The sequence below is a fragment of the Eleginops maclovinus genome, chromosome 5 (assembly GCF_036324505.1).
Source record: "Eleginops maclovinus isolate JMC-PN-2008 ecotype Puerto Natales chromosome 5, JC_Emac_rtc_rv5, whole genome shotgun sequence".
Lineage (NCBI taxonomy): Eukaryota > Metazoa > Chordata > Actinopteri > Perciformes > Eleginopidae > Eleginops > Eleginops maclovinus.
The window spans coordinates 6,283,699-6,310,555 of NC_086353.1; the positions used below are offsets into that span (position 1 = coordinate 6,283,699).

Below are 26,857 nucleotides of genomic sequence, written 5' to 3' on the forward strand. Positions count from 1 at the left end.
CCTTTATAGTTGTTAATACAACTTGAAGCCAATTAGAGAAAATCTTCAACTTCAATTAAAAAGCGATCTGAAAGCTAATGGAGGCATTAATAGAGTAAGTTGTTCTTGTTTAAAGCTTAGAAGCTGTGTTTTAAACCAGCTACACTATTTGGTGCTTTTAAAAAAAATGCAGACTTTAAAGACCAGAAAGAGAGTAATGATAGTAACGTTTCTTTTCATGTTAGTATGTACAGCAGTGTTAACAATACTGTATCTCCACCTCGTGGTGAGTTTCTACTTTATCCAGCCACTAGAGGTCTCCCAAAGTCCACTCAGCTCTGGATACATTATCCTAATGACTGGGCCCTCAGTGCCAACCACCTCCTCTTCATAATGCCCCCGCCTCCTGCCCTCCATCCATTCTTCATTGAGGTTGCCTAGGGTGCCAGGTCACTCAGAGGTGAGGACATCAGCAGCTGCCACTCTCCTGGAGCACAGGCTGTACTGTAGTCTTCACCCTCAGTGCCAAAGCCTCCTCTGCCATCCTCAACCCTCCCTGAAAAGGAGCTATGCTTCGTACAGTACAGAACAGGAGGTCTAACTGCTTTCAATCCTCTCTTTGAAAGAACCTTTATTTTAAGGCGAGTAAGAAAAGGTAAATTCAATACTAATCCACGCTTGTCCTTGCTGCTTTGAAAATAGTGGGCCTGAGCCCCCCGACCGCTGGAAGCGCTCCCAGGTCGCTGCTCATTTGCTCCCGCCTGCTTGCGAGAGGAAGAATACCCCTTGCATGCAGATGGATTCATTAGGTCTGAGTAACACCCTTCTCCTCCATCATGCTGACACAAACACATACACACTGTAACTGCTCTGGCTTAGCAAAAGGGAACAGTGAGTCCTGCAGCTCTGGATACACTCCACACACACACACACACACACACACACACACACACACACACACACACACACACACACACACACACACACACACACACACACACACACACACACACACACACACACACACACACACACACACACACACACAGTTGTCTCCAGTGTAAACAACACCATGCGGTTTCACTAAGGAAGATTAACTCAAATGCTGCCGGATCGTGTTCAGCCATTTTAGCCTAAACACGGGATCCATCCACATGTGTTTAGCATTTCACTGGATCTCTTGAATGTAAGCAGAGGACAGAGGCTGGCTCTTTGATGAGGTTTTTTCATGTTTAAGCGAGGGGGCTTACATTGACAGCCTTTCTTTGTGTCAGCAGTCTGAAGTCAGATGCTTTCCTGGCTCAGGACAAAACAAAGTGCCCTCATACTGTTGTAATTGCCGTCCAAAAACTCAGCTTTTCCCCCCCTAGAAACCTCAGAAGTCTGGAATGAGTGTTGAACAATGGGACTGCTGCAAATGTCAGTAAACAAAGCAGGCATATCATAGCACACACACACATCTATGCTTTTCTTCTTGGTGGTTGTGTCAGTGTTAGAGTTTGGTCACTTTCTGGTCAGGGCAGAGCGTGAAGGAAGCCTGACACTGAGGGAAATGTCAGACCGGCCCTCCTACCAGGCTGATTTGGGAGCTGTGTGTGTGTAGTGTGACAACCGGTCATGGGCTGCTGCCACAGAGCCTCACCCCGTCTCTGCTCTGTTTGCTCTGCTCCTCACACACATACCGCCACACTCCCCCACCCTCCCTCACTCCCCTCTCTTTGAACACTCGTCCTGCTCACCTCCTACACATCTTGTACATACATACAAGCCATCCATCCCCTGAGATACACACACACACACACACACACACACACACACACACACACACACACACACACACACACACACACACACACACCCACCCACACACACAGGCTCCTGCCTTGTTGCCCAACCGGCCGCTCTGTCTCGGCTGGCTGCACCGCTGTCTCTCTGTAGTGACAGATGAGTGTGTAAGAAGCATTTCCTCCAGGCTCAGGGCTCACTTTCAAGACGGCTGCAAAACGATACAAGGAACCACACGCTAATGGGGTTGGAGAGCTGCAGCGAAGCCCTGAGTTTGTGTATGTGTGTGTGTGTGTGTGTGTGTGTGTGTTTGTGTGTGTGTGTGTGCTTGCAGATGTAACACCTCACTCATTATGCTGCTCTGATGGGTCACTGTGCAGCCTCTTTATAAAAAGACCCTTATGGCGACATGTCTTATTATATCAACTGCTGAGATGGATGTTAATACCAGGCTGTGCTGTGCATGCTGCGACGCTCTCTAGCCTGTAGAGTGATGAGCTGTAGTTGGTATTCGAAGTGCGTCTCATTGCATGGGCTAATTCTATTTAACCTGGTGAAGTCTGCTCGATGGTACGGTCAGACTGCCCTAGGGAGACCAGTATGTACCTCTGCTTTATTACCCACCTGAGGAGGCTGGCTCTCCCACACATGCACACTGCACTATTTGCTGTGTGTAATTTACTGGGCAGCCTGTGGGCCAGGCCTTCATCTGCAGGAAGGCGCGAATAGAGCCTTGGCGCCAGTAATTGGACTTTAGAACTGATTGGGGAACTTGATTGACCCCCGGTAATGGATTTGAGTGAATAATTATTTGTAGTTATGGTTGGAAGATGATATCAGGGAGAGAGAGACCAATCCCACCAGTGTGACTCACCCCTGCCGCCAGAGCAGAACGCTGCCAGCACTCAATTAATGAAATCCAGCTGCTCAGACTCCCCACGTGTAGTGGCTGATCAAAAAAAACACACAGGGGTCTGGTCAGAAAAAGGGTTATCTTCATGCAACCTTTCCCTTTCGCCCAACGTGCAGCCTGTGGCCCATCACAATAGTGATTATAAAATCTTCTCCACTCCAGGTACAAGACATTAAGGTTGATAATGTCTCCATTATTTTTTAACTGCCTGTGGCAGTGCTCAGCGCGGCCCACGGCAGCCATGTTAATGAGACCTCTCAAGATGGCAGGCAGCGCCTCCTCAGGACACAAAACGCAATCACTCTTAATCCAGTACTTTAATTGCTGGCCAAGCCTGCCTAAGTGAATTCAGCTGTTCCATCTCTGCAGGCGAGTGGCTGCACCACGGGAACACTCCAACATCATACTCGCAAAGATAAACTGTGCTTCAAAACAAATGGGAAGAGATGCGTGGTGGTCCGTCTTGTTAAACCCTATTTTTCTGGTTTCAGGATGTTGGATAGACGCTGAGTACTCAGAAAGGAAGAGTCAGATGTTCTCTTCTCTCTGTTAAACCATTTTTAGCTCTCTTTAGAAGCTTGGGGAGATAAAATGCAGGAGTTCAGCCGCGACCCTCCTTACCTCTCTTTTATCTTCCTCTCTTTGCTTCTTGATTGACCCACTTGCCCCCACATCATTATCCTCACAGCTCTCCTCTCCACAGTACATCCTCTCTTCTTCTGCTTCTCACTCTCCTGCCTTCATCTTTCCACCAGTCCTCCTGTCATATGTCCTTGTCCCCCTCTTCCTCCTCCTCTCTCTCTCCGTGTGACCCCTCATTGCCCTCTTGCCAGTCTCTATTATTTCTGGCTGCCCAGTGGCCTGGTCAGGCTGCTGCTCCAGGGCTCCAGGCAGCCCGTGTTATGACAGGTAACACTGGGCCGCACACTCTCTCTGGTAACATGCGGAGGTCAGCCTGTCATACCTGTCCGCAGCTCCACTGCGTGCACACACACACACACACACACACACACACACACACACACACACACACACACACACACACACACACACACACACACACACACACACACACACACACACACACACACACACACACACACACACACACACACACGTGCACACACACAAATGCTATGATTCACTGTGTATGGATAACTGCCAGACAGCCCTGGCTGTAACCTTAGATTCAGCAAAAGTGAGCGATGAGGCGCACTGAAGTAGAAATACACCTTTCCTCATTGAGTTCCTTTGTGCTCGCAAAACAATGTCTTTTTTTCTAAAGGTCTCTACATGATGTGTTGCTTTTACAGCCTTGGCAACCGGCAGGAATGCTGTAGTTGTTCCTGTTTAGCAGAGAGGAGGAGGACTGAGCTGGATGGTAGCTGTTAACTACAGCTAGACTCCTCTCTCTCCTGGCATGGCCTGCTCCCCGTGTTAATGACCACTCACAGTTGCTGCCCTGAGGGGGTTGCAGGACAGAGTCAGCCAACATCAGACCCTCAAAACACCTCCAAGACCATCTGCTCAAACTACACAAAATATGTTCCGCATGTTATTTGTCTTTTCGGCCATTGTTTTTGGCTTGTAAGAGGAGGTGCCAGGTTACAACTTGTTTCATTCATAACCATTTTTTAATGGGATGGGATTGCTTCTGCAGAGGGTCCAAGGATGTTGAATGCATTTCCTGCTCATTCGATGTCTCACTTCAGTCCAGCTGCCCTCTATCAACGAGTGAATAGCCACGCTTTGAAAGGTTCAGGGCCAGTAATGAGAACCGTCATCCTCTACCCGACCGAACAAGCTCCATCCACCCTGGACAAGATGGTGGCGCCCCGGTAGTCGATCAGCAGTTGTTGTTACCGTGGCATGTTTCTGGCTCCCTGTCTGATCCGGGGCAGGCCCCCACACCGCCAGGCCTGTGAGGGCCAAGGGGCCGGCACGGGTTTGTCACGCCAGGTTGACATTACAGGGAGCTTTGCCAGGACACCACCGCACATTTCGTCCTCGTGGACAAGTGGTGTGGGAGCAGACGTGTCAACTCCGGCAGATGGGCAGGCGTCAGTGCCAACCGCAGTGGACCACACCGGACCGCTGGCCTGGCAACTGTGGGCCGGCCAGACGTAGCGCTTCCTGGCACAAAGTGGAGGGGCAGGTGTCTCCCTCTAGCAGTGGGCTCTGGAAACATGTCTGTCTGTTTACAGTGTATATGCCAGTGTGTGTGACAATGAAAAAGAGTTAAGTTATTGCAACTCAAAATGAGTATGCACAGAATATTACTGATTATGATAGCGTTAAGGTTACATTTTGCTGCCAGACTTTTTTGATATAAATAATTGTAAAAAAATAAATGACAATGTAAATGTGTACTGTTTTATTTTTCTCTGCAGTATGTAGCATCACTATATATTTATTATTTTTCTTAAGCTGAGAACAGTGGGTAGTGACTCAGTAAGTCAGTTTTTGAATATGCATCCAACATGCTGATAACGTGATGATATATGTACATAAAACAAATCAAAACATTTTTATTTATAAATTCAAAGTCGTATGTGTATGCTATGAGTATGGTTAACCAATAAAATGTCATAGTATAGTATGTCATAAAAATCTTCATTGCACAGTTTGCTTTAAAGAAATCATAAAAATACATTCAAAATGACATTCAATAGTTTGTGAAAGATATCATAGTATAGTTGTGTCAAAAATATCATAGAACGATCATAAAAAGTCCAAGTAGAATCGAAACAACCCTTGGTGTTTTTAAGTGAGTGATAATTAATTGATGATATTTTAAGGCACACTATCTGCACAGAAGAATATGTATGTGTGATAAGTGGCTAAAATATGTGAATACATGTATGCATATATCTGGTAGCATTTCTCAATCTCTGCTAGCATCCACCTGTGCTTCCGTAGGAGTAAACCTGTGTTCTGCAGCTCATCTCAGCCCGGCCTGCCTGAAGGGAGGGCCATTAATCTTCGCTAAATCAAATAAATCAAGTGCACTTTAGAAAAGAGCTGTCAGTGTAATTGTCGTGATAGCCATTCCCTGGCTTCTCCAGGGGGAGCTCTGTTGAAAATTGTGCCAGGGAATGCACACTCACCGCCGTCCAAAAAAAACCCTGCAACGGCTCTAAGAAAAGATGTAGCCGAGCCTGCCCCCTGAATGAAGACATCTGAAACTACTCAGTATCATGACGAGCACTGCTGAGAAGGATTAGATTGAAGTTTGCTGCCATGCTTCTGCCACAGAGTCCATCATAGTGGGATGCTCGGACAAGGCCGCCACAGTGTGGTAGGCCTGCCTTTGGTTTGATCTTCAACAAAGTAAAATGTGGCCGAAACGCCCCTTATGCTGTCCTTTGCGGTCGGTGCTGCTCTTAAACAGTTTTTGCTCAAGAGAAAGCCACCTTGGTGATAAAAACATCAAACCTAATCTGCAGCTCCATCCTGTGCGTCGGCGCAGAAAGAGCAGAATTTGGTATTTACATTTAAAAGAATGCTAAACCCTTTGAAGGAAACCATATTGGTGGCTGCGGGGATGAGACAGAAGAGATAATGGGGATGGAAAGAGCAGCATGTGAATAGGCTGCTCTGCCCTCGGCGTCCCTCTCAACCAATGAGGGTTAAATGACTATCTGGGCACCTTGGCAACCATTTCTGTGCTTTTTCGTCTTCTTCTTCTTGTTCTTCTTGTTCTTGTTGTTGTTGTTGTTGTTGTTGTTCTTCCTCTTCTTCCTCTTCCTCTAATTCGGCTGTGAACGAGCTGCATTCATCAGTCGGCCTGTGCTTTTCTCTCACAAATAACCTGTTGTTCAGGAGTCTTGAAATCAGTTTGGTCTCACTTGAAGAAATGTGTGATATTTTACTCTATTCTTTTATAATTTACTTTATTAAAAATATGCCATTATATCAGTATTTTGCATCTATGTTTGTTAAGGTTCCAGCAGATGGTGCCAGACTGTGTGTGTGTGTGTGTGTGTGTGTGTGTGTGTGTGTGTGTGTGTGTGTGTGTGTGTGTGTGTGTGTGTGTGTGTGTGTGTGTGTGTGTGTGTGTGTGTGTGTGTGTGTGTGTGTGTGTGTGTGTGTGTGTGTGTGTGTGTACACAACTGTGTGTGCTGATCTCTTTAAGTGTGTGGCTTTCTTGAGAGATGAAGAAAGCCGCTGTCATTCACCTTCACGTCAGGTATTACAATAACCAGCAGAGGACAAAGGGGTTTGAGATAAAGGAGGATACTGTATTTATTCAAGACTTCAGTAGAATACTTATAATCACCAGCACAGCACTGGTTTGTGAGAGGGAGTGGTCACAGTAGTAGGAAAACCATATTGTTTATAATGAATTAAAACATTTTTAACTGCAATTTCTATCATTCTTTAATGGGAATAATCTGAGCAAATCGTGTTGTTTCAAGACAAATGAAACAGTGATTCATCTTGAACACATTCTCGGCACATGAGAGTTAAAAAGTAAAAGTAACAGAAAAGGTTAGAAATGTGAAAAAAGATGAAACGACATGGATGGATGCGATCTCTGTTAATTTGTTTGACCCACTCTCTTCTAAAATGAGAATGGATGGAGGGATTCCCGATGTCCTGATTGGAAGATGGATGAGTGTGCAGCTATGGCTTTAATTGATTGAAGACAGGAATTCAGTTAGGGATAATTGAATCATGGAAATCATTAAAAGCTCAAGTGCATGAGATAATTAGGAGAGCTACTCAGGTTGTAATCAACCCTCAGAACAAATCATCTTTAGGAAACAGACCGAAACAGCTCGTTATCCTGCCGGGTTTAAGGTTTTGTGACATTTAGTGTAACAAAAAAAAAATCAAACCCTTCTTTTAAGGCACATTTAAGCACTTTGATGCTGCTTTTTGAGATGAGTCGGATCATATTTATTAATAAATGACTGCTCTGTTTAAATATTTCCGTTTACTCTAGGCTAATTGGTCACCAGGCCAGTTTTCCCTGCTACAGATTCCCAGGGTTAGCCGGGGGTCAACGTTCTAGTTCATTACTCCATCCAGGGAAATGAGGAGGCTGATTAGTTTGGGCTTGACCTTGGGCTTTTCTGTTAAGCTCTCTATAAGTAAATCCCCTCACTTCAGCTCTCAGCAGAATCACTGAAATGGCTGCATCTCATGGGCAAAAGCGAATTTAAAAAAGTGTGTGTCGATGTTTCAAAATGAACATCTTGGGTCAAAGTCACAGAGATATTACATGAGAGCTGCTGAGCATTAATGGGCGTTATGTTTGGGTTTGTGGTTACAGAAGATGTGAATGAAGCGCTGCACCAAGTGTTACCCATAGAAACCAAGTAACGTATGTCTGGTAACTGTCATAGAATGCCATGGAAACAGCAGAGCTTAACAACAGGGGAGTTGGCTGGCTTGTGTCCTATCTATTTCAAAGACATGATCATACTTAAGTAGAGCTGCTCTTCCTCTACCCATTACCATCCTTCTCTTACTCCCCCCTCCCCCCCCCACTTCTCTCTTCTATAATGTGTTAGCCATCCAGTTGAAGTGGCCAAGGAGTAGCTGTGTATTTGAGGCAGCACCCAGTGGGGGGGGTATGATCTGTCCTCCCTGCTGGTTCAGGCCGCCCTAAGTCTGGATGTGTAAGGCCCGGGGACTTTTGGGTAAACCCTTCCCTCTCTTGCCCCCCCGCAACCCAACACCCCCTGCAGGGCTTCCTGAATCAGATTTCTGCTGACCCCCGCAGAGTGATGTCTCACCCCAGAGAATGGGGAACGGGCACAGCGGGGGGTCGGGCAGACACTGATGCTATGCCCGTGGGCTGCGCACCAAACATGCATGTAAATACATGTCCCACCATGCGTGTCCAACCCGAGTGGACAAGCCTGCAGGTGAGTGACGTGCAGCTCGAGCCTCTCAGATCCTCTCTCTCTCCTGTCCCTCAGGTGCAGCCCCACTGTCCATTGTCTTTTTGCACACACTTGAAACTGACATCTTTGTTTTTGGGTTGCACTTTGCATAAAACTGCATGTCTTTCCTTTAGCCTCTTCAGACTTCTACCCACTGTTAAGGACTGAATAAACATGGAATTTTAATATTCACTAATTCATTTCGGTGCCTAATTTTTTTTAAAATATGAATAGATTTACGAATCAGCCAGCAGCCTCAGTGGAGCCTTGTTCTGCGCAGTTTTTGCCCTGGCTTCAACCCATGCCAAATCGATTCCAGAGGTCATTTTCTTCCTTCATTTTCGCTCTTCCTTGTGTGCCAGTGGTCCCGTACTGAAGGCTGGGTATGGCAGGACTTTGTGTGTTTATTTTCCCTTTTGGAAAAAAAAGGATCTGTCTCCACTTAGCAAAGCCTCTACTCTTTCAGAGAGCAAAAACCCCGATGTTGGAAGAGGTACAGTGAGGAGGGGGAGTCCTTGAATTATTATTGCTGAGTGAAGCATGCATGGAGTTAGCTGTAAAAGATGAGGAGGTAAACAGGAGAGGAAAAAAGTGAGTATTGAGTGAGGGGAAAAGGAGAGATTGTGTGTGATAAGATGTATGTGGAGGTATGAAAGGGCGGCGAGGTATATGTGGTGAGCAAAATAGCAGGAAAAAGTGAGACAGAGAGAGAGGCCAGGCAGCTGGGAGCTCCCACAGACACGCACTTCTGTCTAAGCAGCTTTCCTCTCAGGGCAGGGTCACGGCGGGTCATGGCGGGATTACACTTTTGGCAAACAAGAGGGAGCTCCTCTCTCACAAAGCCGTGCACGACTCCCCCATGACTCTCAGCAGCTGTAATAAAGCCAAGGCAGCCTGAACCTTCAAACAAAAAGCTAACACGCTATCGATCGACAGCGGCCAACTTTCGCGAGGTGGTGTCGAAAGGTCGACATTGTGCAGACAACTCGGGCCGGGGTGAAGGGCTATTATTGGGATGAGGAAAACTCCAGCACTTAGTCTTATCAAAGAAATTCCTCACTTAGTTGACAATTTCAGCAAACTGTCAGTGCAGGAATGCAGTTATTGTTATTCGATAAATGAAGAAAAACAGCTCCCTGTACAGTGCGGTATTCCAATCACCAAATCCAAATGAGGTTTTCTATCCATTCAATCAATAGCCATCCCCTGCAGCGCCCGCATGTCTCCTCACTTCCTAATCAACACTTCCACTCATAGGGAGGTCAGCTGAGCAGGCGCACGGTACCCCGGGCGCTGCTTTGAACTTAATTAAGCAGCTTTAAACACAGCCGAAAAGATTCATTATTACACAGGCAAGATGAGCAGCTAGATGAGAACATGGCCCTTCAACAGAGGAGACTGGACTTGGAATGGCTGTTGAACCCACATGGGTCAACACAGAGGGCACGCAAGGACTGCAAAATCCTTGAAATGTGATAAAGGTTCCTCTAAAACGTATTCTTTTCTTACAGCTAAAACCTCACTCCAGCTTATATAAAAGCTGTGGATGACACTGTGTACACATGAAGCTGTAAACAGTGATACAAGCTGTTGAAGCAATGCAAAATCTGCATTGAATATGAGAGAAAGAGGTGTTCAAGTGCATGGCAGGCTGCAGTGAGCCACCAGGGTGCTTTGAGGCAGGGCCTGTTAAAGGAGAGCTCCAGACCAAGGTGTTCTATAGCTCGGGGGCTAACGGTGATAAATGAGTCCCTTAATGTCGGCAAACACTTTATCTCTGCTTCATCTGTTTTCATTAGGCAGGGCCAACCTTTGGCTGGGCGAGAACGTGCTGTAACTTTCATTACTACAACACAGGAAGGAGAGGGAGAGAGACCTCCCATCGGTCTAATAAAAACACCAGCGAGACACCATGACAGATCCTATCCCTTATTATTATGATGGCACGCCAGCTTTATAAATTAGAGGAAGCTATGTCCCTCAAAGATGATCAGTGCTGTTCCTTAACTCATGCCCCTGTCGCCTCTCTGAATGATATCTGCTGCCCTTCCTGCTCTCAAACATGCCTCTCTTCTCATCCAGCGTTTATTTTTATTTCTTTACTTGGGCACCAAGGCTTTTGCATTTCTTGGTTTTCTTCGTAGCAGAATTTGAGGTTATTTCATGCAAGATCATTTGAATGTAAGCTAAAAATGAGGATCCTTTGGGGAATATCCAATATTAGTTTTTAGACTCTCAGTGCCATGTGAGCTTATTGATTTCCAATGAGTTATAGAATATTTTAGTCCATCATTTGATTGGTTTTATTTAAAGTCGATTATAAACTTAGTTTTTAGTAGTGTATAGTGTTTTTGATGCTACACCCTTAAAAATAAATAAAATAATTGCTCTTTTACATTTTTCATAAGAGGACTTTTATCTTAAAATGTGTTTATTCCAAGTGATATTGCATCATTTAATTTTTCTGTGTTTTAGTTTAATTATTGGACTTTAAATACTCAAATAACCATTAACCATACACACATCTTTAGAGGGTTCATGGGGTTGTGGGTGTTAAAGCGATCCGTTATATATAGCACTAATACTAAAACTAAAGTGCTTGTTTGTGGTTAAGAAATTAGAGTCAATTAGCATTTTGTTACCTTAAGTAGTCAGAGAAGTGCTAGGAAAATAACAGTTTTGTTTTAGCAAAGTGTAAGACCGATGCTGTTAGTAGTGGAAACATTTGTGACACACACCATTAAAAGAAAAAGAGAGAAGACAAAACACGGACGTAATATCTGATGTAAGCTTTACTTTCAAATCCTGTTACATTTAGACCTGGCAAGTTGAACATAACATAATGCCAAAACAAAGAAAACAAATACAAAACCAAAAAAGTACAAATGATCTATTTACCAGTTATCGTCACAACCCTGTACAGCCTTAACAATGGAGTAATAAAAAAAAGCTTTGTACAGCACATACCAATCTTTACCGAGTGCCAAAAGATAGCTGAGCCTTTTCTAATCATAACATACAACGTAAAGCTAACTGATTGTAGACAGTGCAGTGTGATGCTAACTAAATGCAACCGAGGGAGTTAGTTTTAAACACAATGAAGTGCCAAGGAACTAGAGAGGGCAATTCCATGCATACTCTGAAGTGCTGAAAAGGTAGTCAAGCTTTTTTTTTTCCTAAAGAAAAAGGGCACTGCGAATTACAAATGGGCAAAATAAAAATAAGTGCTTAAGAATATTGATAGAGCCCTGTTTTAACATTTCATTCAAACTAAGGGGGACATACAGAAGTGCAGCCATTCATGATTACGCTGTAATAAAAGGCAGACGTTTAAAAAAGGTGTGAAGAGCGGACACATTCTTTTTATCTTAAATTTTCTTAAATCTTTTGGACCCTGACAATTAGTTTGACTCATTCTCAGAAGTCTCAGGTGGTTTCCTTCCACCAAGTGGCACTAGAGTATAAAAGATAACAGAGATAGTACAATAAAAGAAAGTGTGTGTGTGTGTGTGTGTGTGAGATGGAAGGATGTTCCTTTCACTCCAGAGACATCATGCCAGACATTGATAGAGCAAAAAGGAACAAACAAACAGTCTAAAGGGGGACAATCGAGGAATCGCTCCACAGCAGGACGTGACGGATTCAATCCTAACATCACGTCCTGCAGCGAGTTACATTTTGGTCTCGACAATTCATGTTCTCTCCGTCCAATCAACATTTATCTGACATAGTTAAGTAGAAAAATAAAATAAAAAGCAACAATGATTCCATATAAGAAAATGCATGAGTACAATAGACACAAGGAGAACATAAGGAAAATAAAAAACAATCCCTTTTACAATAAGGGATTTTGGCTTGAAGACCACTTAAAAACACAAGCGCTATGAATAGGGTAAAGCTTTATTTCAAAATAAAATGCTTGTACTTTGCTGCCCTATGTCGCAAACATATCTCCTTTTGAGCATTTCACGGATAAATACATATTCTCTTAATCAAAAAGTGCAGCACTGTGCAAAACTGGCTTTCACAATTTAGCCTGGGACCTTTAGTTCCCAGGGAGAGCTTGACCTCTACCGTCTAATTCATGCAATTTGTATTAATTTACGTTCTCTGATTTCACAGAGGCAGGCCTTTTGCACTGCTCGAAACGCCTACATGTGAAACTAAGGGGTGGTGATTGAGTCATTTACAGCAACAACTGTCCACTTCACATTATGGTGACTTGGTGGATCTAAGTTTGCACTTAAAAAAAAAAGGAAATTAAAGGTTTAAGTGCTTTTGGCTTGAAGTGTAACTACATTAAGTGCAATTAAAACTCAAAAGGTTGACAAGAGGAGGGGGGACAAAAAGCAGTACCATGTCTGCCGGCCGAACATAAGCCATTGAACACAACGCTGTACAAGTGAATGGCTTTGCTTCATCATTGCACCTACAGGACCTTTTTCGCACAATGGGTTCTCTTATGAATGTTAGTAGAAAATGTTTTATTATGATGTAAAAGGCTCAGTAAAAAAAGTTTAAAAAAAGAAAATGAAAAACAACCCAAAAGACACAGAAGGCCACCAAACACACTAACTTTCCCGTCTTATCCTGCACTGAAGACGTCCCTGTTCACACTTCTGTATCGCTTCTTTTTCATGTACATAAACAAAAATACATTCATTCAAGTCATTTTGGAACAGTTTTTTTCTTTTTTTTGTACACAAAAATTACAAAAAGCTCCAAAAAGCACCATTGAATCGGCCTGTGGTGACCGGGGCTGTGGGGAAGCTCGCTAACCCAGAGCTGGTCACCTCCACAAAACAGTTATCTCATATATCTCTTCTAAGTATAGGTGCGTGATACATAGTTCTGCATGTGAAGCTGCGCTGCTAACACCTGGTCTCAGAAATAATGAATTAATTCTCTGCTTATTTATCTGCAAGTGCAAATTCATTGTCATCATTTTACGTTTATATTCAAATCAAATAATATTATAATAGTTCTCCTCTTGATGATAGGACCGATTTTCCTCATTTACATTATCACAGCTTATCTTCTGTTTGTGAGCTTACAAAAAAACGATTAAAATTAGCCAGTTATCCGTTTAAAGGATACATATTCTGAGACAGAGGTGATATCAGGCAGCTACTATGCATAAAATGTCTTCACCATTATACAAAAACCCAACAGAAATCAAAAAGATGGGAAGGGGAGGGGCTACAAAACTATGTACAAGACTGATAAATAAGTAAGTGCGTGGTTTGAGGCGTTGCTTTGGAAACGTTCCTTTTACAATGAAAAGCAATCCGTTTCATTGGTTCTGTCCACTTTGCACCGCTAACACTTCAGGATATCTCAAATTTAGCTTCCTAATGACGTCAAAGCTAGTTGAAACACAGGCATGCTATTTCGATGCATAATAGCAATAGACAAAAATGCACTAAAATATAGCACTTGCAAGTTTTTGTTTCATCTTTTTATCTCGTCAAATGACTAACGAAAACAAATCTATAAAACTGAGATACGTTAGTTTCCTCAGATAATGCAACTGGGTCCAAGTCATTCAGACATTTAAAAACGGAAAATAAGGTAATAGAGAGTAGTAGCTGAAGTAGTAATAATTCAATTGATAGAACTGATAAGAAAAGCAGCTTTTTGATATAAATGCATTTTTAGCATGTACAGCCTTTTCTCTTATAAATGTTTTCTTTCTTTTTTTCAATATGTTTGTCTGGTCCAGCTTATCCTGCTGGTCTGATTGGAAAAGACGTGGCTCCCACTGCGGTGGTTAAGTGTCATTCATACCACCGTCAGAGGAGTAAGGGAAAGGGTGAGGAGGAGGAGGAGGTGGGTGAGGTCAAACAGTCTTGGCTCTCTCCATCAGTCCCAGGTAGGCCATGAAGGAGTGTTTGTGGGAGGAGGGTGAGTGTGGAGAGCGGGAGGGGGACGCCGAGCTGGAGGCGAAGAGGAGAGGAGATGTGGCGGGCCGCCATCTGGAGTGGAGGTGCGAGTGGAATGTGAAGCGGCTGTTTTGGGTGAACAGGGTGGTGAGGGGGATCAGTTGCGCCCGGTCGTAGTTCCTGTACTGCTCCAACATGTGGCGGGAGGAGGGGAGGAAGAGGGAGGGGCCGCCACTGCTCGGGCCGCCGGGGTTTCTGCTGCCGTTGTTTCCGTTAGTGCTGAGTAAGCAGTGCAGAGGGCCGCTGGCGTCCAGCTGCTGGGACTTACCCAGAGTGAGTGATAGGGCGACAGACTGCAGCGCCTGGGACGCAGTCAGACTCATGAGTGGGCTGTTACTCCCACTCCCCCCACTGCTCCCCCCTCCTCTGCAGAACAGGAAATTCTCCTGACCCGTCCGCAGCAAGGAGCCCCCTGGTGATGATCCCTGGAGTGGCAGCTCCTCCTCTCCTGCCTCCTCATCTTCCTCCAGTTCTTCTTCTCCCAAACCCCCGTCCAGTCCCCCCGCTCCTCCACTCTGGTGTTTCTTGAGGTGGCGGCTGAAGACGAAGGGGTGTGTGGTGGTGAAAGGGCACTCTTGGCAGCCGAAAGTCTGGCGCGGCGCGTGCTTCAGCTTCTTGTGCAGGTTGAGGTTGTCCTTGCGCTTGCAGCTATAAGAGCAGCGGTCGCAGTGGAAGGGCCGCTCGCCCGTGTGCACACGCACATGCTCGATCAGCTTATTGGCCGTCTTGGACAAGTAGCCACACTGCTCACACTTGTAGTGGTTGCCCAGGCGGTGCCCGCGCATGTGGGCCTCCAATGAGGCCTGGTCGGGCCACAGTCCCTGGCAGATGCGGCAGCGGTACTCCATCTTACAGTGCGTCTTAAGGTGGCACTCCATGGCCGCTGGTCGATTGGTGGAGTAGATGCAGAAAGGGCACCTGGGTAATGCAACAAAAAGGGGAAGTAGGGAGGGAGGTCACGCCACACAAAGCAAAGGACAGTTGAAGGGAAGTTAACGTTTAAAAATACGTAACATATCTTGAAATATAATCACACAAAATGATGGAGAGGAGGAGAAGGACAGGTAAAGGAAAAGTGCGTGTCATGTGGAGTTCTGTGTGCTCATGGTGGTATGTGTGGCAGTTTAATGGTTGGATAATTGACGTGATCAGGTATATGTGTGTGTGGTGGAGGAGGAGGGGGGGTGACAGGCTGGAGAAAAGATTGGAGCAGAAGGACATGAAGGGAAATGAAGGAATGGAGTGGCACTTACATTTAAATAGCACCTTTCATCTGCTCTGGGCCCCAAAGCGCTTCACAAACCCTGCAGAACAGAATCACCTCAGAAAAACCTCGAAATGGACAAGGCCCTCTCTCCCTTTCTACACACTCCTACATAGACACACTTCACATTGCTTGAGTGTATACACGCGTACACACCACAATAAACCTTGATCTAGATAGTGATGTCATAAAATATAGGCACTACAAGGTTATCTAAAACCTGTTTGCCCCTAATGTCCATTAACTGATTCTACAGCTGGCCTGCGTCTAAAAGTAGATATAAATGTGGTTTACATAAATTAAGAGACTATGTAAACCTTGGATCTGAAAATATAACTCACATGTGAAGATATTAACAGTACAGCAAAGAAGTAAAGCACATTTAAATATAAAAAACATCAAAGGACCTCAGCTTCTCCCTCTCTTGTTTTATTCTCCCTTATAAAAACAAAGAATCGAAAATATCCACAACCTGCGTCTTTCCCTTTTGAACAACAGCTTAAAGAAATCAATCTGGCTTCAAAAACATTAACACCAGACAGAAGAAACATTTAAAACTGTTGTATATATTCACTCACACACTGCAGCTAGCAGCAAATCCTCAAGTTAAGACTAAGAGATGCTGTGTGGCGATCTGGAGCTATGAAGGGGCTTCTTATGTGTTGGTCTTCTGTTAGCCACAGGATATGTAAATAAATATAAGTCAATGTAACTGTGATGATAGCTTTGACATTTAATGAAATGCTACCATATCCAGACGTTCAGCAATGTTTAAAACATTCTAAATCCACTGATGGCTGCACAGAAATATAGTATAAAACACAGATCTTTGCTTATGACAAGATGAGGCGATAACCACAATGAAACTCAATGATTCTGCACATGCACAGCTGCAGTTATGGGAACAACTTAAAAAATGGCTTGTGTTGCTTGAAATGAATCCTTACAAAATGTCTGCATTATTTCCTAAATATTAAAAAGGCAAATGTTATTTACAAAGGCTGTCAAAGAACATGATTATAATTTGCCGGAACTTAAAACATCAGTGTGTGTTTTGGTGGTTCGGATCGACACACAGGCTTTATGTTGGCTTGACAGACCTGAAATGGGACATAAACGAGTGACAGTACAACAAAGGCTCCTGTGGGACTGGAGTATGGGGATGGAGAGGGAGGCATGTGGGGAGACTAGAGCTACAGCCAATCAGTGTTAGGAAAGCAAGGCTGCCTTATCAAAGATATGATAAAATTAGATGGCTATATGTAGGGGGTTGGGATGCAGACTGTGGTCTGAAACAGGATTGCACATTATGCTTTTGAAGCAATTCATTAGTTATTCCTTGCACAAAAAGCATGCATTTCCTTTGGTTAATATAAAAGGTGAATTGATGTGTGTTCATGACCATGTGTAGTCCAGGGGTGCCCAAACTTTACCCCTTAAAGGTTAATGGTGAGACACGGGCCAAGCTATTTTTTTTAATGAACATTTTTGCAGTCTTTGAATAGCTGCAAACATACCGTCCCCCCTTTTTACTGAAACTCCATCTTGATACCAGCCAGGTCTTCTGTTATATATTTCAGTTTTCACTGACTTCCTGAAACACATTGGATCGACTAGGACTATTTTATGACATATTATAGTATTACATTTTCTAACTCTTTATAAATAAACTATGATCATTTTTCTTTTTGTATGAAGATATTTGGACTTTTTTTAGACCTAAACATTTTTTATGACCTTATTTTTTATAACCTATTACATTTTAAAGAATTATTACAAATCATACAATATTTTTTTTAATTATTTGTTCTTGATCAATTATTTAAGTGTATATTTACTATTTATGACAACGTTTAAATCAGTGCTCCCATCAGAACGTATTACAATAATTCAGCAGTTTTTCCCTTTCTGTATTTTCACAGATTGCAAGAGATTTATAATTCATTATTAGGGATTCTACGATTGGATGTGCATTCTTACCTCACAAAAAAAAGCACAATATTTTGAGTTGTATTATAATTGATCCTGCTAGAAGAAATCTGGTAGGCCAAATTGAACTTCAGAGAGGGTTAACTTTGGACTGACGTTTGTGCTGTTTTTTTTCTCTAGAGGTGGGCCAAGAGATTTTATACAAGTGTCTGTATTCGGGGAGGGGGGGGGTTTCTGGAATGCAATGCTTCAGATATTTCTCTTTGGCATGGCTGCTAGCTGTGGGCAGTGGAACAACAGACCCTGAGGGGAAGCCCATTTCCATCCTTTCCACTTTCCCTTCTGTTCATAGCAGCCACTGCAGACACAGGGACCACTGTCTAATAACTTAGACTTGCCAAGAGAGGCTGTCGAGCAAAACTACAGCTTGTATCGTTTCCTTTTCTGGCTGCAGATAATGAACATGGAAGTGAGGTTAACTCATTAAGGACACATGGCCGAAATGACCTATAACTAGACCACAAATCTGGGTTCCTGTCTTCAGCTGTATGACTATTAGAGCTCCTATTTGGAAGAACTATGATTGTGCGTGTATGTGTATCATTTTGAGAAAGTAAATGTTAAATGGTGGATGCAATAACTAAAACCGTTGTGAGATGCCTGATGGTTGAGTTTTAGCAAAATGAAGCAACAATTAAATGTGCTGTAACTTAGACACCCGAACTATGACTGTGTATATACTGTATGTGCTTATGTAAGTAATGGATTGACAGGGTGAGGGAGGGGGAGGACGGGCGGAGTTAGGAACCTCTGTCTGTACTTGCTTTCCTTACTTGAGCCCTCCGGAGGGGACGGTGTGGCACTTCTTGTGCTCCAGCAGCTGCTCGGGCGTCTTGAGGAACTTGTGGCACACGTCGCACTCAAACATTCGCGTGATGAGGTGGATCTGCAGGTGCCGTTCATACATGCTACGCGTCTTGCACACAAAGTTGCAGAAGACACACTCGAAGCCTGCGGAGAAGGAAAGAGTAGAGGGTGAGTCTGGGTTGGCTCTTGAGAGAGAAATCAGGTAAAGGGAGTTCAGATACAGGAGAGAAGTCAGGTTCAACTATGCCCATTCACATTAATAGAGCAGAGCTTACAGCCACGGGCCTCTTACAAAATAAAGAAAATAGGAGAGACCACATCATGTATATCCCTTGGCATCATCACAATAGTATTAGAAATATATTTCACATGTATGAACAAACTAGTAATAGCAAACTCAAGAGAAAATGGCTAATTTGTAGTGGATTTCAGAAGGTAAGCAGTGTATACATAGGCTTAGATTGGTCAAAACTGAACTCAATATCCTGACTTTGATCTCCAAAGACAAAGAATCCTACATCCTCTCATAATTAGTCGGACAGCATATTTTGTCAGACTCTCTATGTCGTGTAAATGTCCCACATCTTTTCAACTCTAAGTCCAATTGAATATTTCTAATTAGAATTTGATGATATTGGTGTTTTTTTGATCACTCTTAATCAAAGAGTGTCTCTCTCACATAATACCTGACTTTTTCTTTCAATGGTAGTTTTGCCTAGTCAGTACAATGTATATTGTTGTAGAGAACTTTTCAGAGGAACTGAAACTCTGAATTGTGTGTGGTTGCAATGATTCCCACAACTCCTTGCCTTTCTCAGACTTGTCCTCAGTTCCTGACCCCGAGTGGCTTCCAGAGCTGGACTGGCTGCCGGCAGAGGAGGGTGGGGCGAGCAGGCCCCTGAGTTCTTCGCTACCGTGGGTGAGGTCTCCGCCCTCCGAGCTGTTCAGTGAGTCGCTGAGGGCCGAGAGGGACGAGGACGTGCTCTTGGTCTCGCTGAGGGGACTCCTTGAGTTCAGACCTGCGACACAAGAGGACAGATAGCAGAAAGTGAGGAATTGCTATTAGTATGATCGAAAAAGAAACAGCCCCTCCAACTAATAAGAAAACATATAAACTGAAACCCTGCAGAAATTTCAGGGTATCCTTTCTCCTGAAAAATCTGAACACACACACACACACACACACACACACACACACACACACACACACACACACACACACACACACACACACACACACACACACACACACACACACACACACACACACACACACACACACACACACACACACACACACACACACACACACACACACACACACACACACACACACACACACACACACACACACACACACACACACACACACACACAGAGAATAGAAGCAGGCAGCCTCAATTGCCCTGTGCTCTGACTGAGGCCCTGCTGCCCATCAAATCAAGATGCAGTGTGCTTTTATTGATCTCCTTCTCCAAGTCTGTAATTCACTCGGTAGAGAGATGGAATTAGAAGGGGAGGGGGCGAGAGGGAGCGAGGGAGGGAGCGCGGGTCATGGCCGAAGGAGCTAAGATGGCGGGAGCATCTCAGGGCACTGCTCAACAAAGGGCATTCACTCAGGAGGGAGTGAAAGGAGGGAGAAAAGGCTGCACAGAGCCTGAAATGGCTGACCTATCTTTTTAACACAGGCAAGTCTTAACCATACAATAATGCCTGCATGCTGGCCACGCACACTGTTTTATACTTTAGTGGAAGATATGATTAATTGCCTTCAATCAAGTCTAAATAAACCAGGGTCATTCAAAGTAGCATCTTGAATAAGCTATTGAACCAGCTGGAGGGAGCTTTTATCTCCTCTGCTGCAGTATTTAACATACACTTGCCATCTCTTACAATATTCAAAAGGTCAATGCCACAGAATATGAGCAAAAAAAGGGGAATGATAAAAAAAGGTGCTGCTCTGTGACAGCAGGCCTTGACCTTGAAACTCACCTTTACTGAAAAATTTTACAAAATAATTTTGTCGATGATTGTCTGACATTCTTTAAGACATATGAACAGAAATAAAGAGGCAAAGTCTGTATGACTGCCAAAAGTATCCAGGGTTGATATCAAGTAAAACCGTCACATAACTCAGCACCTTACCCCCTGCGGAGAAGGGCACCAAACCAACCCTTTCCCAGAGTCTAGTCTAGTCCTCACAGCTTGAACTGTGACACCTGCTGAGCTCATCCATCTCCTGCCTGGGCGTGTCTACACAGTTGACCAGATAACTAGCCTTTTACAGTCCGTCAGCATTCACTCTAGTGCTGCTGCCTCTAACTTACTCTCAGAAGAATACACACCTTAACAAAACAGTGCTGGACCATGAAAAAGTAAAAGGACTGTCCACATGTAGAAGGTAGAAAGTATGACTCTAAGCCACACTCCTGTACATGTGTGTGTTTGCTGGTGGTGTCCATCTTGTGTGAGACTGAGATAAATGCCAAGCCAGGCTGAAAGACTTAAAAGATGGCCACAGTGGCATCGTAAACCCAGCCCGTCTCCAAAGGAACCGAGGCCTATTGATTTTTTCCCCTCAGGCACGATAAGGGCCAACCTTCTCAGATAAACAAGGCCACCGTGGCCTCTGAAAGACCCCTCAGCTGTCTATGCCGGACAATCCCACCCACCCACACAAATACACAAGCACCACACACACTCACACGGAGGAACAGTGGAGGAGCAAAACGTCAGCAATAAACTGCACAAAGCCGTTTTAGACAAAAACACTCATATCGACCACCAGGGGTTCAACCCAGCGGCTTTAAAAGTCCAGAGAAGGTCGAACGGAGGAGGCTGGTTGGTGAAACCCAGTTCTACTGTTCGTCTTTACCCAAGTCCTCTGAACTCACAGAACTGTGTGTTGGTGAAGTTTTACTTCCTGTCACATAAGGATGTTTTCACTTCACAGTAAAATGCCAGGAAGATAGAGAAAAGTCTATCAGTATTTACACATGTCTGTTTGGATGCGTTTGGATAAGAAATGATTCAAATCTATTGTCACTGAGTACAGGTACAAGCCAATGAAATGCATCTAGCCTGAAAATACTACTTAAATACTATATACAGCCGTGGAAAAAATTAAGACACCTCTTTTTGGATTGTATTCTATAAACTACTGACAATTTTTCTCGGTATTGAGTATATATGGAACATGGAAGTTATAAATGTTGGTTCTGTACTTGGATCTAAAACGAATGAATAAAGCTGAAACTATGAGTCTGTTTTTCTCTGTGTGAGTCATTATATTAAGAAAAAAACACTTCAAAATGAGTAGGTAGCAGCTTTTCAAAGTAGATTTTGATAGTTTTCTTACTCTTATATGAAGATAAACTAAATATCCTTAATATATTTATAGTCGGTTGGACAAGACAAACAATTTCAATGTGTACATTGATCATTTTCACTTTTTGTAGACACTTAAAAGACCAAACAATTACTTGTAAATATATATCTGCAGATTAATCTTCACATTTATTTGAGGGTGTTTTACAGACACGTATTGTAGGTATAGTAGCCTTATTGTTGTCAGTAATTGCAGGGACTATGTTTGTACAGCCTACTCTTCCCCCGACCCTTAAAGCTGAGAGTCCTCTCTTTAACGTCAGTTTTTGGTTAAATTTAAACCCCATGTGTTTGAGTACGGAGCCAAAACAATAGAAAAATGTGTCACTGTCCAAGTACTGCACTGTATTTCTATTCTGAGCCGTGAACAAGAGCCACAATGTGTAAGCTCCCACCCACTCTAACATGTGAGAGTAATTTTGAAAATAACTCCATAAGGCATTTTTCTCGGGGTTGAATCATGTACTTTGCTACTATCCAGTACATTGGGAGTTTGAAAACCCTGTATGAAGAGTAGACACAAGAACATCACGCTCAAACGCTTAAATCTTTTAGCTTTAAATTAAAAAAATATATATATTTGATTATTGATTAAGTGTCGAAGTTGATGCAAATCTACCGTCAGCTTCTCCGTGGTGAGGATTTGCTGCTTTTCTTTGTGTTATGCAATATGTATCTTCAATAATTAAATGAATATGTTTAGGTTTAATGTCACCATGATGGGAGTTTTAAACCATTTTCAATATTATATAGACAAAACTATTTATGTAATTACTGAAAATAATGTAAATTGAGTTAGTTTTCCATCATACATCCTCCGGGATTGTGTACCTGCATGTCCAGTACTAATGTGGTTCTTCATGTCGTTCTCCTCCATGCAGACGTATTCGCAGACGCTGCAGCATAGCGAGAACATCCACTGCTCCTTGTCCACATGGAGCGACATGTGGCTGACAAACTGGGCGTTCAGCTCGGTCTGGAAATCACACACATGGCAGCTGGACAGAGAACAGAGAGGAAAAGGAAGGGAGATGGCGAGAAAAATGGGGGGGGGGGACCGTCAGCTTTAGTGTTATATTATGGCTGCATAAATTGGAAAGTGGTACGGCCTGGAAACATTTATTTTAATTAATTGAATAAAGATGAAACTGCAGACATGATGCTAATTCTTTTCAGATCATTAGCCATTCAAATATTGAAGCAATTTGGGAAATAAATGTATTCGATTTCTTACAGGGAGTTAGGGGGGAATTGTACCGTTATGACACTCCAGCCAGAGATTCGTTTTTTAAAATTTCCCAAAAAAAGACATTACCAGGGTATGTAAGAACATTGTTAATGGCAACTGTAAAATCCCACACCACAGATCTAAATGTGTTTTTCCCCATAAAGGTTTGTCAACTCTGTAAAACACAGTAAACTTACTTCTCCGAAAATACTCAATCTTTTAAAACAAAATCCAACTACTGGCTTGGACCACACCAAAAGCTGTACCCATTTTATTTAATTGCTTTGTAAATGAACAAGGTCTATTGGTATTAATGTATCTGTTTAAGTGTATTTCACCGTATCTCCCTATTTGTAGTGTATTGTGGTTATATGATACTAAACACTGTATATTTTAATTACACAGTACATGTAAAAGCCCAGGGACAGAAGTTGAAAATGAGCAAAAGCAATTAACCATTGTGTTGAGATAGACGCTTCAGGCTCTGTATTGAAACTATGTTAGATTGCATCATCCCTTTAGGATAACACACATTAGATTCAATATAAATACATCTAAAGCAGAAGTCACTTTGAGGTTGCTCCACAAACACATTGTTTCACGTTAATTTAACAAGATCTGAAATGTATATAAGTAAACTTTACCTTTGGACTATGTGTTTCCTAGCTCTTGATTCATACTCTATATAAAAATGAATGAGTCTAGAATTTATTCAAGAAAGCACATTTTCACCATTTCCAGATAAATTACTCACAAAAGGGAAGAGAACAGTGGAAACAGATGAACAAAACAGAGCAGGCAGGGAGAAACTAAATCAAGAGAAACATCAAGATATACTTGGGCATCAAGTAGCAGAAGGAATTTTTTTAAATGCCAGCATTGTATCCTCTGCTCCTGGCTCGAGAAATCCTAGAGACAGTCATTTTTGTTGTGTTTTCACTACCTGTAGTAGTAAGGGCAGTTCTTGCGCTCAGCAGACTCGGCTGTAACAGCGCTGACGATCTGCTCGGCGTCGGTGTTGACCAGCTTGACAGAGTGGATGGTCAGGTGCTGATTGAGGTTAGCCCTGCACTTGGCTGCATAAGGACAAAGGTGACACTTGTACTTCCTCTCTTCTGCAAAAATAAACACAGACACAAGACCCCGGGTTACAGTAAATGTTTCCTCAAATGATATTTTATTAAGTTACGCTCAGCCTCTGAGACTTTAAAGCAAGCTTAAACCTAATTGCTTAATGCCTAACCCTGCCTCACCTTCGCCTGACCCCAAGTGTAACTCTGATCCTGGGAAAGAGGAAGAAAACACACCATGTGATGTTGGACAAAATTAACTTTTCAGGGAAGCATCTGGATATTCCTCTAGATGCCACAAGACGATGAAAATATCAGGCAAGTACAAACACAATTGCACCCTATTTTCAAACACTATTAAATTAAATTCTGAAGGATCAAATTACAATATTTATTTTATCCAAAAACAAATCATCATAACTTCCTATCCCCGAAGCACACACACACACACACACACACACACACACACACACCATTTGCCCCAAGGACATGAAGCCAGGCAACCTTTATGTCGCCGGGGAAAACCAAAAAGACCATCGCACTGACATATGCCCCTGCTTCTGCTCTCTGTGGTGTGGCCAAGCTGTTCGCAGCCAACACTCTCAGATGGCGCGCTTGTGTGTGTGCATGTGTGTGTGTGTTGTGTGCACGCAAAATGTGAGAGCATGTCCAATTGTGTGGGGGCATTTTGTACATGACGCTCCATTTGCGCTCCCGGTGATTTAGTCTGCAATCCCAAGTAGGTTGCATTAATTTCTAATCCAGCGTTAATGTGCTTTAAATAAAATTGCATGAGTAGGATATTCATTAATTCATTTTCCTAATAAGTACCGGGGAGGGATTGCCAGAAGACAGTGATGGGATAGAATGGATCAATTGGGAGCAAAGAAGGGCCAAGTTTAAAAAACACAGTGTAATCAGGACACAAGGGAGAGTATAGCTTCATCCTGGGGAAGTCTCCCGTGTGTGAGAGAGAAAGTGAAGGAGGGAACCAATCGTGACTGCATCAGAATTACTGGTGTGTGTTTGTGCGCGCTTGTGTGTGTGTGTAGATACTCTGTGAGGCATCCCTCTAGCTGGGTAATTAGACGGGCAGATTTCCCAGTGAGACTAATCATGGTAGTAATCTCTTTAAAGGAAGGGTAATCTAGTCTAGTCAACCTTATTTACTCACTGTGGGAAGCACAAACACAAGCACGCATGCACAAACGCAGCAGCAAACAGCTATACATGAAAAAACAAGAAAAGATTAAACAACTTATTCGTGTTTTTATTTACCTGTGTGTAGAGACAGATGTCTGGAGAGAGTCTGCTGTCTACCGAACACCTTTCCACAGACGGGACACGGGAAGAGCTGTTCGTTTAGTCTCCACTGGGCGATCCCGTTTCCAAGCTCCCCGTCGTCCTTTTCTGAGTCTGGAACACACAGAGGACCAAACTCATCACTCGCCGCAGACACACTCAGCCACAAAAGCCTCTGCAGGAAGGACATGCTACTGTAACTGAAGTTTTAATATGTACTGATGCTGAATCTACCAACCCTAACCCCAAGTGCCACAGACTGTGGTAGGGCTGTTTGAATAAGAGGGTCATCTTGATTTTACCCAGTCATTTTGCCTTTAGTTAAATAGTAAGATGGTGGGAGAGGGGGATGCAGCAAAGGTCAGAAACAAACTGGAGAAAGTTGTAGTCACAGTACAATATATGGTATAGTATGTGTCATAACCACCTGGACTCCCCATTTACATCCATTTTTAATGAGACTTAACACCAGTAAAACAGCTAGGACGGTACAATATGGGACACTGTTTATTCCATTCAATATTTGTATTAACATTCTGGTAATGTTCTTGGCTTTCTTACTGAGAGTAATATTTAAAAATACTGGTTGTGAGTCCACTAGCTTCTTATGTGTTCACTTCTTATAATGCTGCTACTTATTTTTACTGTATTTGATATTATCAGTCATTTGCTTACCTCTTTTTGAATATGTCAGCCTTATAATCTGAACTGTCCCATTGCTGTTGTAACGCTGTACATTTCCCAACTCTGGGACTAAATAAAGGATATCTAATTAATTGCTCTCTCATGTCTGTCAACTAGTCATAAGGTTAGAAGCACCTGGCACTTAGCTTAGCACAAACATAGAATAAATAATACAAGGCTTTTTACTCAGCTATAACGTTCTCATAGAGTATCCTGGTTTATCCTCTTATGGAGGTTGTTGGGCTTTCTCTGCCACTGGTTTTAACCCACATACACAGACCGGTGGAGGGGGAATGGCAACAGAACAAACTGAAATTACACGATACAAAAAGAGAATAAATGAAGAGAATCAGACAAATCACATTTACTCATTTGGCATCTTAATACTCTGTTAAATATTAAATAGCCTAAATCTACAAATTAAAATAGTCTAATTCATCAGGGAAAGTCTCTTTGCCTTCACTCTCAGTGAAACAGAACAACTGATACACTGTGTGTTAATTTGCTAACCCACAAGACTTCAACCTGTCTGCTACCATTTGACAGATGCTCCTTGTGTATCCTGCGGGTGGGATGAAGTGCAAATGCATTCTTAATGTCAACACCCAGCACC

General features: G+C 43.1%; 1 protein-coding gene across 2 annotated transcripts in view; it reads right to left on the reverse strand.

Moving 5' to 3' along the window:
- Positions 1-11,345: 11,345 nt before the first annotated feature.
- The window catches only part of znf827 (zinc finger protein 827), a 63,851-nt gene continuing 48,339 nt past the window's right edge, over positions 11,346-26,857 (reverse strand). The window contains exons 9-15 of one of the 2 annotated variants that reach the window (XM_063884087.1): positions 25,537-25,674; positions 24,132-24,303; positions 22,792-22,958; positions 19,383-19,592; positions 18,540-18,717; positions 15,767-15,817; positions 15,217-15,431 (exon numbers count right to left, since the gene is read on the reverse strand). In XM_063884087.1, coding sequence (XP_063740157.1) covers positions 15,769-15,817; positions 18,540-18,717; positions 19,383-19,592; positions 22,792-22,958; positions 24,132-24,303; positions 25,537-25,674 — 914 coding nt within the window. In that variant the 3' untranslated portion in view covers positions 15,217-15,431; positions 15,767-15,768. Of the gene's footprint in view, positions 15,432-15,766; positions 15,818-18,539; positions 18,718-19,382; positions 19,593-22,791; positions 22,959-24,131; positions 24,304-25,536; positions 25,675-26,857 lie in introns of both variants that reach the window. The other variant, XM_063884088.1, reaches the window with a different exon arrangement.